At 30.9% G+C, this 14637-nt stretch overlaps 1 protein-coding gene across 1 annotated transcript in view; it reads right to left on the bottom strand.

Moving 5' to 3' along the window:
* The window catches only part of LOC148956514 (metabotropic glutamate receptor 3-like), a 222882-nt gene that overhangs the window by 142542 nt on the left and 65703 nt on the right, over positions 1 to 14637 (bottom strand). The window contains exons 7-8 of the mRNA XM_089108444.1: positions 5084 to 5340; positions 2185 to 2307 (exon numbers count right to left, since the gene is read on the bottom strand). Of these exons, the coding sequence (XP_088964570.1) occupies positions 2185 to 2307; positions 5084 to 5340 (380 nt within the window). The remainder of the gene's footprint in view (positions 1 to 2184; positions 2308 to 5083; positions 5341 to 14637) is intronic.

Raw genomic sequence — 14637 nt, forward strand, 5'->3', positions numbered from 1 at the left:
CAAAAGAAGCCTCCTTCAAAAAGGGGATATTCTTTCATAAAAGTAACTAAACTTAATCATGTTATGGATGAAATAATAGAGCCCTTTTTGTACTTACGATTCTTTATAAAAAAAAATTAATCCCATGAGATATGTCTGTGTTCAAAGGTGTGCAAAGAACGGAGACAAAAAATTATGTGAATTTACAATCCGTCTGATTGATAATCCACTTCCCCCTTCTTTCTAGGTTCTGATATAGAATCATATATAAAGAATTGTTACATAATAACTTTGGATAATGAAAAATTAAAAAATGAGAATTAAAATTTTGCCTAAAATTCAAAGTACAATCTAATGTTATAGTAATCCTTAAACAGAAACAAAACCTTACAAAGATTCACACAGGAAATGCATGATCAAGCTATGTCAATTTAAGAAAGCATAAAAACCAATATGAAAAAAAGTTTTCAACAAAAATAAAATTCTTAAGAAAAAGAAGGACGATATTAAAATATAAAATTAGTAGAATTAAAGTCATATATTGGTTTTATCTTTAAACAAATAGAAATTACCATGAACGAATAAATGAAACCTAACAGAAAAAATAGTGATTATAGAACTCAAAATTAAAACAAACAACATTTACCAGAAATAAAATCTGGGCTATCACCCATTCAAAACCTAATACAGGAGGAGGGTCATTAGTCTTTGCTGATAACTGATTAGATTGCTTCAAAGTTGACCGTTGACTTTTTTAAAGATTTGGTATTGGATTTTACTGATTCCTATTTAGAATTATTATTTGTTTCGTCTTTCAAAGATTTATTTTTGTATTAATTTTTTATAATCTTGAATTAGATGGTGTTAAGATATAATATTAAAAAAGGGACACACATTTGGGCTGTACTAAGTGCTGCTAATAGCTATATAATATAAATACAAAACTATAACTTATTTATTAACCAATTAAAAGATATAGCTCAGACTTGCAAATTACAAGATGATATCTATTTTTAGAGGTATTCATTAAATGGGAAAGAGTATTTCCTGAAAAAAAAGCATTACAACCTGAATAGTTCCTTTACTATCTTTTAAAGCAGAAAATGACAGGGCATAAGATTTATTCGAAAGTAAGTACAGAAATTATAGTAATTATTATACAATAGGAGAATATAATTGGATTTTTTTTTGCATTTATTAGAGATTAGCTGCTTTCACGACAAATTTAGACAAATTTGTCTAAATACACTATACTATTCCCCAAAGGCTTCTTGGCCTGTAAAAAAAGCGGGAAAATAAACAAGTAAATCGTTCAGAGAAAAAAGTCACTTACTTACAGCAAGGAAAGAAGAAAACCAATTGCAGAAGACAAAGATTCCATAGATTGGATAGATTAAACAAATTGAATAGATTAAATATCTATTTAATAGATATTTAAACAGGCTCCAATGAATCCGGCGCAAAAAAAGACTATAAAAATAAATAAATATCTTCTAGGAAGCCAATTTTTCTCAACAACTCTTTCGAACAAACTAAAAGAGTGACACCTTCGAGGGGATTCAGGCATTCTACACTAATATGACCGCCATTACAGGTTTGAAACCATACTTTACAGATGGGGTTGAAGGAACTTTTTTTTTTGGCGAAGATGGTAATTATTTTAATCGGAGGTAAAAAGACGGTAGAACACTTAGGGGCTGGGGGAGGTCCCATGAAGCTGAGAAAAGTAAAACAAGCGCACAAAGGAATATGCAATAATTGTAAGTAAAAGTGTAATTGTAAGTGAGATCGAGTCAAAGGATGTCTTCTGAACAATTAGTTTCCTCAGTGAGGTTTCCAGCTTTATTGTAAACCTTATAAATTGTTTTAAAAGATAAGGAATAGCTGACATCCATTCTATTTGACAGTAAGAAATATAAGATAGGAACAAACAGTAAAAAAGGACTTTCAAAATTGATCCAGGTAAATTATGTTTAAGCTTCCTGAAAATACTAAGAATTTTGCATATCTTTATTTTAATAAAATTAATGTAATGTTCGAAAGACAGGTTTTCATCAATAAGAATTCCCAAAAAACAAACATGGTGATCTTTAGATATGTGAATGATCCCATTTGACAAATGAATTTCAGACAACTTAGGATAAACCTCAAAAACACGCGAAAAAAAGATTGACTTAGAAAGATTTAGGGTAATAAATGACTTACGAAAATACGTTCCAATTTCTCGCCAGCTATAGCGGTCTGATTCATCTTTCTGGAAGTTCATAACAGTGTAGCGTGGAGGCCCATCTCCACCATCTCGAAATCGAAACTGCCAGTGCGATTCATCTGTGTTAAAGATATATCATTAGAAAAAGAATGACATCATCGGCGTTCATTTTATACTGCATACCTATATTCAATAATGGTAAGCTTCTTATCATAGTTAACGTCATTAGTAGCTAATCTTCAACATAAGGTGAAAGCTATTTATGAAATGAGTCTGACGACACACCAGAACAGCGTAGTGGCGCTACACTAACATTTTTTGAAACAGTTGGGGAGAGGCGAGAGGCAACCGTGACATATATTTTAAATTAATTGATGATATGAAATTTCTTTTGAATTTTAAGAACTTCTCAGTCTTCATTCAGCATCAGTTGTAACTAGTGTACACAGCAGTTTTTATAATAAAGATGTTTATCAGATTGCCTTTGTTTGAATGAAGAAAAACTGTGCAGTGTAGGCTAATTATTATAAATTTATTGAATAATTTACACCCCCCCCTCCTTGCCAGTAAGTAGCTTTGATATGGCTGTATACAATTTGGGTGCAGCGTCCTTTTGCTAAATTTGCAGTATATCATATGCGGCCCGTCAGAGTTATATGCTCTAGGAGGATTATATCAGGAAGTTTAAAATATTTGGTATATTGTTATGGGTCTCAAGATCAGCAGACGGTAGCTGAGATTAACCTACTTAATTTTGAATCAAATAAGGATGAAGTTCCGATGAAAACTATGACAAATGTCATAAGAGCTTTAGAAGAATTGATCTTAATGCCCATTATCTACCTTAAAAAATTAAACAAGACAAAAAAGATTAATCAGTCCACTTTCATGCCTCCAAAAACTCCAGCCACTCAAAGCGCAAGTGCTGTTAGTGATACCAATGAAATAATATCACGATTAACAGTGACAGAAGTGGAATTTGTTCGCAAGAAAGATATTTTGAGAAAAAAGCATTGAAAAAGAGGTGCAAACTCGCTCAGTTTCTAGTGATAAAAAAAAATTTCGGTTGAAAACGTTGTTTCAGAAGTCTACCAATCTATTATTGTGGAATGCACCCCAAAATTTACTGAAAAAGAAAAAAGAGCAGAGTTTATGAACATTCACCTAGAATCACTTGATACTAGAATATTTCGTATTGAGCGTCGTTTAGACGATATTGACCAAGATTCTAGACTAGATTCACTCATATTCAATGGTATTAAACAAAATTTAAACTCAGACCTGAAAACTAACAGGTTGAATATTCTCTGAGGAAAGATGGAATTCATAAGAAAAAGTGATGCTGACATAAAAGCAGTGCACCAAATTACCCTAGGAGTTTCTAATCGGCCTGATAAAGTAGCCCCAATACTAATTGGCCTACATTCAGATACAAAGCGTTAGCCAAAACTATTTACGCAGCTAAGACGAAACTTGTAAATAGTGGTACTTATGTTTTGAAAAATTTAATCCATCAGCGGCCGCATATTCTTAACACACCTCGTTAGGAATACAACAACGAGTGTACTTTGCTCCATCATGGGCGTGTTTTTGTCCACCTAACCAATGAGAGAACCCAACGTACGCTTGGGTCAATTGAAGAGATAATTCGTTTTTTTTCCTTCCTTCCTATATTTTCTTGTCTGTGTTTATTTCAATATATTATTTAAAAAAAAATTAAGAAAAATAAGGTTTTTAAAGAAAAGAAAAGGCCATTTTAAACTTAAGATCAGCATATACAAATACCTTTTAAAATTCAAACTCAAAACGACCAGAAATTACTATTAAAGAATAAATAAAAACAAAAACGAACAGAAATTAAATAAACAATCACAGCAAGAAACATACAACAAGTAATAATATAAATGAATAATTATATCTTAAAGCGAGTATGCTTAGATTGAATAAGAAAATCAAGCTTAAAACAAAAAAAAAATATTTTGCTATTGAAGCATAAATGAAGCTTAAAACGAACAGAAATTAAATAAGTAATCAATGCAAACAAACATACAATAGATATTAATGTAATGAATAAATAAATCTTAAAACGAGTGAAACTTAAATATGCAAATCAAGCTTGAAACGAACAAAAATCACTATGAACAAGAGTTTGGGTATCGTTTCCTTCTCTCATTGTAAAAGTCTACAACCTACTGCGTCATTGACACTTTACTGAAAGCCAATTTTATCACAAATATTTTCTTTTGTACTTAATATTGAAAATAAACATTAAAACTATAGTGAAATTTTGAACTGATGAGCTTTCAGCAATTAATATCATTATACTTCAAATATTCAGTTTAATTTATTAGTTCTTTCTAAAGTTGTTCAAGACGAATATAGTTTCACTACAAACAAGAGTTTGGATACTGCTCCCTTCCTTAACTGTAAATAAAAACCTAAAGCCTACTGTGTCATTGGCACTTAACTGAAAACGAATTATATTACAAATATTTTCTTTCCCGGTTCTTACAGCATTTGAAAATAAAAATAAAATTACGGTGAAATAAATTCTTGAACTGATGGACGCAATTAATATCATTATACATCAAATATTCAATTTGATGTTGTTTATACTTTCCTAGACTGTTCAAGACGGATATAGTTTTTGTTGAGGGTTAAAATAGTGGAGAATCTATCGAAAACTTTAATTTAACAACTCCCCTGTATCAGCAAAATCATCTTTTACTGACGTCCCGTTACATAACTTTGAATCACACAACTTTTTATCCCCACTTTGAATTATTCTGAAATTTAAGTTAGAAGTTTATAACATGACTGGATTTTGCACTTTCTTTCTGTGTGTTTTCCATACATATCAATCATAAAAAAGCAATTTAAATAAGCGCTACTTACCTGTAAAACTAACATTATCTATATAATTTTTTAATACAATTCCGTCTATGTGTGACATCGCTTCACAGAGACCCGGTTTACCATGGCAAAGGTCCTTGTGCATGTTGTCAAGAGCAAAAGCAAAAACATATGCAGCATCACGCACAAAATGCAGAAAAGACACTTGTGATATGCTTCGAAACTTCAAGTCTAATCCCAGCTGACATGGCCTTGACCAGCTTTTACTGCTTGAAATTGACTCATTTTGAATGTAACACCTACAAATAGTAGAATAATTCACGATTCTTGTTTTAACGATACTTCAATGCCTGTTCAGAGCTAAAATCGTACAGAACTAAGAAGAATCTCTTGAGTATTGTGGTAAAAAATTTAAGATTGTATATAGTTTAAACCTTATTTATGGCAGTCCTACCTTACAAAGAGGCCACTTTCTAAGACATCTTATGTGTATAAATTGTGCGCTTCCTGCGTTAGTAAGCCAGCAGTCAGGATTCTGACTGCTGAACTCTATTGAACTAAATCAAACGAAACTATGTACACCTAGCTTGTTGAAACAGCGTGTGCGATATCTCAGGGACAATTAAGAGCATTAAGTTGAAACATTCAGAGACTGTTGAGAGGAATGTTAAGCACAATTGAAAGATACTATTTGAATCTTGGTTGTCAGACAGGTGTATCTACAATGTCCTAGGAAAGGTTAACAGCACTTGGTCAAACCTATTAGAGAATGTTGAGGGGGTGTCAAAACAAATGAAAAGACGCTAATTAGATCTAATAAATTAGAAAAAAAAATCAATTCTAATGCCAGAAAGGGAAAAACCGGAGATATACCCATTATGTTTATGATTAACAAGGCTCTGGTAATCAAAAACGAACATAAATTAATTAAAGAAAACTTCCGAAAAGAAGTTTTTCACAGAAAAGTAAATAAAGCTGTATTAAACTTAAAGACCGACAGAAATAAATGCCTATATTAATTCAAATTCAAAATGACCAGAAATTACTATTAAAGAATAAATAAAACCCAAAACAAACAGAAATAAAATAAAGGATCATAGAAAATCACAGATAATCGGTACTAATAAAAAAAAAATGAATCTTTAAACAATAAAAAATTAAAATAAATATTCAAGTCATACCTAAGAACAAACAAGGATCACTACAAACAGGAGTTTGGCAACTACTCCCTTCCCCATCCCCTAACCGTGAAAGTCTAAAGCCTATTTCTTCATATGCGCTTTACTGAAAACGAATTATATCACAAAATAGGGAGACCTCTGTAGATATGAGGGGGAGTCCATATATGGGCATAGAATACTGACAGAAGTTTATCGACAGGAGGGGAACTGGATTTCTGAGAAATTGATTACATAATATGACGGTGAATTATTGATCCACAAAAGGGGAATTAAGAAACATTATGGCTTCTTTGATCTTTAGGTCTGAGGGATAAATGACATCACTTGTTTCCTAGGAATTATACGGGACTCTAAAGAGATAGAATTTCTATGGGAATTTCATATGGGCATAGAATACTGACAGAAGTTTACAACATTGCCGTATAAGAAAGGTACTATTTGGTACTTTAAAGAGCTATTTTCAACGTCAATTTATATGTTGTTTCTATGTGTAATGACTCCGGGACGAAGTTTGCACATGCGCATTAACGGTAAGAGATGTATTGATCGATTCGAGGGGAAATGGATTTCTGAGAAATTTATTACATAATCTGACGGTGAATTATTGATCCACAAAAGGGGAACCGGATTTCTGAGAAGTTGATTTGATTACATAATATGACGGTGAATTATTGATCCACAAAAGGGGAATTAAGAAACATTATGGCTTCTTTGATCTTTAGGTCTGAGGGATAAATGACATCACTTGTTTCCTAGGAATTATACGGGACTCTAAAGAGACAGAATTTCTATTTTTAAATATGGCTTCTCTGATCTTTAGACTTAGCGATAAATTAATTATCTATCGAAGCCTTAATAGAGTAATCAAGAACACCTATGAGATGAAGAGATTAACGCGGGAATTTTTTCCTGGGAATTTCAAATGTGACAGCGCAGGGATGATAAAACAAAAGGAACACGCAGAAATTATGTTTAGGGATTATTTGGGTGAAAGACTTTGAGACATTTTAGAAGATGATTTAGGCGAAACAGTTTGAGACATTTTAGAAGATAATTTGGGCGAAACCGTTTGAGACATTTTAGAAGAAGATTTTAGAAGATGATTTAGAAGATGATTTGGGGTGAAACTCTGTGGTCGTTATAATACACAAGTTCCATTTGAACAGTGTTGTGAGGTCCCCATACCCCAACCCCAAAGGGCCCCCTACCCCAAAGGCCCCCGGGATCCCAAAGGCCCCCCAGGCCCCCAAAGGCCCCTGGGCCCCAAATGCCCCCCGGGCCCCCAAAGGCCCCCCAGAACCCCAAAGGCCCCTCGAGCCCCCAAATGCCCCCTGGGCCCCCAAAGACCCCCCTCCCCATTTTTTAAATACTTTTTTTGTGCACTTGAGACACAGAAGGGCCCCCAAATTTCAAAAGGCTTTATTATATCTTTTCAGGACAAGTTCCTTTCTTAATATCCCTCTTAAACCCATTTTACGAGTTGAAGCACTCATCCTTTCACCACAACTTTACTTTACAACTTTTTGAACACCCCAACATCAAGCAATACTTTTCAAAGGCTTTATTATATCTTTTCAGAACAAGTTCATTACATAATGTCCCTCCTAAACCAATTTTACGAGTTGAAGTACTCATCCTTCCACACACTACTTTACTTTGTGGCTTTTTGCATACCCCAACACCAAGCAATACTTTTCAAAAGGCTTTTTTATATTATTTCAGAACAAGTTCTTTACGTAATGTCCCTCCTAAACCAATTTTACAAGTTGAAGTACTTATCATTTTCACCACAACTTTATTTTATGGCTTTTTTACATACACCGGCACCAAGCAATACTTTTCAAAAAGCTTTATTATATCTTTTCAGAACAAGTTCTTTTCTTAATGTCCCTCCTAAACCAATTTTACAAGTTGAAGTACTCATCCTTTTCACCCACAACTCTACTTTATGGCTTTTTGCATACCCCAACACCAAGCAATACTTTCAAAAGGCTTTTTTATATCTTTTCAGATCAAAAATAAAATATTATTAATAAAATCACATGTATATTAAATGTGTGCATCAAAGTAACAACAATCTTCTTTATTACCACCAAATGTTTACTGAACACACACAATTTTCTCTTAGAAATAATATTTTTCATCAGTGATAACACTTTTTCGGTTCGAACTAGCAAGTTTTCTACCAAAGATACCAAATCTTTTCTTAGAAGTAACATTTTTTTTACTATGATAACAACTTTCCTGTCAGAAGTAGCAAGTTTCGCTTAACACTACAAACCTTCTCATAAAATTAACAATATTTTACCTTAAAACTAACATACTTTTACTGAACACACACAAATTTTTCTTAGAAATAATATTTTTCATCAGTGATAACACTTTTTCTGTTAGAACTAGCAAGTTTTGTGTCAAAGATACTTTTTTTCATAGAAATAACAATATTTTGATTGTGATAACAAGCTTTCTGTCAGAAGTAGCAAGTTTTCTGTCAAAGATGCCAATTCTTTCTTAAAAGTAACAATTTTTCGTCACTGATAACACACTTTCTGCTAGAACTAGCAAGTTGTCCAGGAAAGATAAAAAATTTTTCTTAGAAGTAACGAATTTATTCTAACAGCACCAAATTTTCCGTAAAATATAACAAATCTCCTCTTCGAAGTAACAACTTTTTCCTTAATTCTAACAAATCTTTACTTAACACACCCCAATTTCTCTTGGAAGTCACATTTTTTCATCAGTGATAACACGTTTTCTGCTTAAGCTTGCAAGTTTTCTCTCAAAGATAGCAATTTTTTTCTTAGAAGTAGCAATTTTCATTATGATGACAAGTTATCTGATAGAAAAAACACCTTTTAAGTCAAACATACCAAATATGTCTTGGAATTAACAATTTTTTCGTTGATGATAACAATTTTTTCTGTCAGAAGTAGCAAGTTTTGCTTAACACTAACAAATCTTCACATCGAAGTAACAACTTTTTCTTAATACTGATAAACTTTTACTTAACAATATCAAATTTCTCTTAGAAGTAACAGGTTTTTAACAAGTTTTCTTTCAAAGTTAGCTTTCACTACGTTTAAATTAGGTCTATCTAACCTCCAAAACCATAGGTTAGGTTAAGTATAATTAAATATTAATAAATAAATAGAAACATTTCTCCATGTTTAAGTGGTTTCTCTATATTTAAGCTAGGTTCATCTAACCTCCAAAACCATAGGTTAGGTTAGGTATAAATAAATATTAATAAATAAATAGAAACATTTCTCCATGTTTAACTTAGGTTAGATTAGGTGCGCTTATCATGAGCGCTCATGATAAGCTAACCTAACCTAACTTAAACATGGAGAAATGTTTCTATTAATTTATTAATGTTTATTTATACCTAACCTCACCTATGGTTTTGGAGGTTAGATGAACCTAACTTAAATGTAGAGAAACCACTTAAACATGGAAAAATGTTTCTATTTATTTATTAATATTTATTTATACTTAACCTAACCTAAACTATGGTTTTCGAGGTTAGATGAAACCAACTTAAACGTAGTGAAAGCTAACTTTGAAAGAAAACTTGTTAAAAACCTGTTACTTCTAAGAGAAATTTGATAGTGTTAAGTAAAAGTTTATTAGTATTAAGAAAAAGTTGTTACATCGATGCGAAGCTTTGTTAGTGTTAAGCAAAACTTGCTACTTCTTCTACTCTTCTTGCTACTGATGAAATAGTTTATTAGTATTAAGAAAAAGTTGTTACATCGATGCGAAGCTTTGTTAGTGTTAAGCAAAACTTGCTACTTCTGACTGAAAAAATTGTTATCATCAACGAAAAAATTGTTAATTCGAAGAAAAATTTGGTATGTTTGAATTAAAACTTGTTATTTCTAACAGATAACTTGTCATCATAATGAAAATTGCTACTTCGAAGAAAAAAAATTGGTATCTTTGAGAGAAAACTTGCAAGCTCAAGCAAGAAAACGTGTTATCATTGATGAAACAATGTGACTTCCAAGAGAAATTAGGGTCTGTTAAGTAAAGGTTTGTTAGTGTTAAGGAAAAAGTTGTTACTTCGAAGAGCAGATTTTTTATCTTTGACGGAAAACTTGGTGCTGTTAGAAAAAATTCGTTACTTCTAAGAAATTTTTTTTATCTTTGCTGGACAACTTGCTAAGTCTAGCAGAAATTGTGTTATCAGTGACGAAAAATTGTTACTTTTAAGAAAGAATTGGTATCTTTGACAGAAAACTTGCTACTTCTGACAGAAAACTTGTTATTACAATCAAAAATTGTTACTTATAAGAAAAAAAGTATCTTTGACAGAAAACTTACCAGTTCTAACAGAAAAAGTGTTATCACTAATGAAAAATATTATTTCTAAGAGAAATTTGAGTGGATTCAGTAAAAGTATGTTAGTATTAAGGAAAAGATGATGATTCGAAGTGAAAATCTGTTAGTGTTAAGTAAATGTTTGGTAGTATTAAAGAAGAATGTTGTTACTTTGAAGAGAAGATTTGTTAGTGTTAAGCAAAACTTGCTACTTCTGACAGAAAAGTTGTTGTCACAATCAAAAAATTGTCACTTCTAAGAAAAATTTGGTATCTTTGGTAGAAAACTCGCTAGTACGAACAGAAAGCGTGTTATCACTGATGAAAAACATTATTTCTAAGAGAAAATTGTGTGTGTTAAGTAAACGTTTGGTAGTATTAAAGAAGAATGTTGTTACTTTGATGAGAAGGTTTGTTAGTGTTAAGCAAAACTTTCTACTTCTGACAGAAAAGTTGTTATCACAATCAAAAAATAGTTACTTCTATAAAAAAATTTGGTATCTTTGGTAGAAAACTTGCTATTTCGAACAGAAAATGTGTTATCACTGATGAAAAATATTCTTTCTAAGAGAAATATGTGTGTGTTCAGTAAAAGTATGTTAGTTTTAAGGTAAAATGTTGTTACTTTGATGTGAAAATTTGTTAGTGTTAAGCAAAACTTGCTACTTCTGACAGAAAAGTTGTTATCACAATAAAAAAATTGTTACTTCTAAGGAAAAATTTGGTATCTTTGGTAGAAAACTTGCTAGTTCGAACCGAAAAAGTGTTATCACTGATGAAAAAAATTATTTCGAAGAGAAATTTGTATGTGTTCAGTAAAAGTATGTTAGTTTTAAGGTAAAATATTGTTACTTTGATAAAACAAAAAATCGCGAAGAAAGGAAGAAAACGAGGACAATTAAAAGCCAGTGAAAAAATTAAAAAATTATGCAAATATTTCGGTCAAGACCTCCGCTTGACCGTCCTCAGTGCAGAATAAAACTGATAAAAATATAAAAACCAAACCTTAAAATAAAAACACCAAAATAAAATGAGATGAGAAAATTTGTTAGTGTTAGGCAAAACTTGTTACTTCTGACAGAAAAGTTGTTATCACAATCAAAGAAAAGTTACTTCTAAGAGAAAATTTGGTAACTTTGGTAGAAAAGTTGCTAGTTCGAACAGAAAATGTGTTATCACTGATGAAAAATATTATTTCTAAGATAAATTTGTGTGTGTTCAGTAAAAGTATGTTAGTTTTAAGGTAAAATGTCAATACTTTGATGAGAAGGTTTATTAGTGTTAAGCAAAACTTGCTACTTCTGACAGAAAAGTTGTTATCACAATCAAAAAATTGTTACTTCTAAGAAAAAATTTGGCACCTTTGGCAGAAAACTTGCTAGTTCGAACAGAAAACTTTTTATCATAATGAAAAAATTGTTACTTCTAAGAAAAAAAGTATCTTTTATAGAAAACTTGCTACTTCAAGCAGAAAACATGTTATCACTGACGAAAAGTGTTATTTCTAAGAGAAATTTGAGTGTTTAAGTAAAAGTATGTTATAATTAAGGAAAATTTGATGATTCGAAGAGAAAATCTGTTAGTGTTAAGTAAACGTTTGGTAGTGTTAAGGAAGAATTTTGTTACTTTGAAAAGAAGATTTGTTAGTTTTAATCAAAACTTGCTACTTTTAACAGAAGATTTCTTATCGCAATAAAAGAAAAGTTACTTCTATGAAAAAATTTGGTATCTGACAGAAAACTTCCTTGTTCAATCATAAAACGCGTGATCATTGACTAAAAATATTATTTCAAAGAGATATTTGTGTGTTTAAGTAAAAGTATGCTAGTATTAAGGAAAAGTTGATGATTCGAAGAGAAAATCTGTTAGTGTTAAGTAAACGTTTGGTAGTATTAAGGAAGAATGGTGTTACTTTGAAGAGAAGATTTAATAGTGTTAATCAAAACTTGCTACTTCTGACAGAAAAGTTGTTATCAAAATCAAAAAATTGTTACTTCTAAGAAAAAGTTTGGTATCATTGGCAGAAAACTTGCTAGTTCGAACAGAAAAAGTGTTATCACTGGTAAAAAATATTATTTCTAAGAGAAATTTGTGTGTGTTCAGTAAAAGTATGTTAGTATTAAGGAAGAATGTTGTTACTTTGATGAGAAGGTTTGTTAGTGTTAAGCAAAACTTGCTACTTCTGACAGAAAAGTTGTTATCACAATCAAAAAAAAGTTACTTCTAAGAAAAAATTTGGTATCTTTGGTAGAAAACTTGCTAGTTCCAATAGAAAAAGTGCTATCACTGATGAAAAATATTATTTCCAAGAGAAACTTGTGTGTCTTAAGTAAGAGTATGTTAGTTTTAAGGTAAAATGTTGTTACTTCGATGAGAAAATCTGTTAGTGTTAAGTAAACGTTTGGTAGTATTAAGGAAGAATGTTGTTACTTGAATGAGAAAATTTATAAGTGTTAATCAAAACTTGCTACTTCTGACAGAAAAGTTGTTATCACAATCAAAAAGAAGTTAATTGTAAGAAAAAATTTGGTATCTTTGACAGAAAACTTGCTAGTTCGAACAGAAAACGTGTTATCACTGACGAAAAGTATTATTTCTAAGAGAAATTTGTGTGTGTTCTGTAAAAGTATGTTAGTTTTAAGGTAAAATGTTGTTACTTTGATGAGAAGGTTTTTTAGTGTTAATCAAAACTTGCTACTTCTGACAGAAAAGTTGTTATCACAATCCAAAAATTGTTAATTCTAAGAAAAAATTTGGTATCTTTGGTAGAAAACTGGCTAGTTAGAAAAGAAAAAGTGTTATCACTGACGAAAAATATTATTTCTAAGAGAAATTTGTGTGTGTTCAGTAAAAGTTGTTAGTTTTAAGGTAAAATATTGTAACTTTGATGAGAAGGTTTGTAAGTGTTAAGCAGAACTTGATACTTCTGGCAGAAAAGTTGTTATCACAAACAAAATATTGTTACTTCTAAGAAAAAATTTGGTATCTTTGGTAGACAACTTGCTAGTTCGAACAGAAAAGGTGTTATCACTGATGAAAAATAGCCTTTCTATGAAAAATATGTGTGTGTTCAGTAAAAGTATGTTAGTTTTAAGGTAAAATGTTGTTACTTTGATGAGAAAATTTTTTTGTGTTAAGCAGAACTTGCTACTTCTGACAGAAAAGTTAATATCACAATAAAAAAATTGTTACTTCTAAGGAAAAATTTGGTATCTTTGGTAGAAAACTTGCTAGTTCGAACAGAGAAGTGATATCACTGATGAAAAATATTATTTCTAAGAGAAATTTGTATGTGTTAAGTAAAAGAATGTTAGTATTAAGGTAAAATATTATTAATTTGAAGAGAAAATTTTTTAGTGTTAATCAAAACTTGTTACTTCTGACACAAAAGCTGTTATCACAATCAAAGAAAAGTTACTTCCAAGAAAAAAATTGGTAACTTTGGTAGAAAACTTGCTAGTTCGAACCGAAGAAGTGATATCACTGATGAAAAATATTATTTCTAAGAGAAATTTGTGTGTGTTCAGTAAAAGTATGTTAGTTTTAAGGTAAAATGTAGTTAATTTGATGAAAAGGTTTATTAGTGTTAGGCAAAACTTGCTACTTCTGACAGAAAAGTTGTTATCACAATCAAAAAATTGTTACTTCTAAGAAAAAATTTGGCATCTTTGGCAGAAAACTTGCTAGTCCGAACAGAAAACTTTTTATCATAGTGAAAAAATTGTTACTTCTAACAAAAAAAGTATCTTTGATAGAAAACTTGCTACTTCAAGCAGAAAACATGTTATCACTGACGAAAAGTGTTATTTCTAAGAGAAATTTGAGTGTTTAAGTAAAAGTATGTTATAACTAAGGAAAACTTGATGATTTGAAGAGAAAATCTGTTAGTGTTAAGTAAACGTTTGGTAGTGTTAAGGAAGAATGTTGTTACTTTGAAGAGAAGATTTGTTAGTGTTAATCAAAACTTGCTACTTCTGACAGAAGAGTTGTTATCACAATCAAAGCAAAGTTACTTCTAAGAAAAAATTTGGTATCTTTGACAGAAAACTTGCTAGTTCGAACTGAAAAGGTATTCACTGACGAAAAATATTATTTC

Source organism: Artemia sp. Qi Xiang Cuo, chromosome 1, assembly GCF_049724085.1.
Source record: "Artemia sp. Qi Xiang Cuo chromosome 1, ASM4972408v1, whole genome shotgun sequence".
Lineage (NCBI taxonomy): Eukaryota > Metazoa > Arthropoda > Branchiopoda > Anostraca > Artemiidae > Artemia > Artemia sp. Qi Xiang Cuo.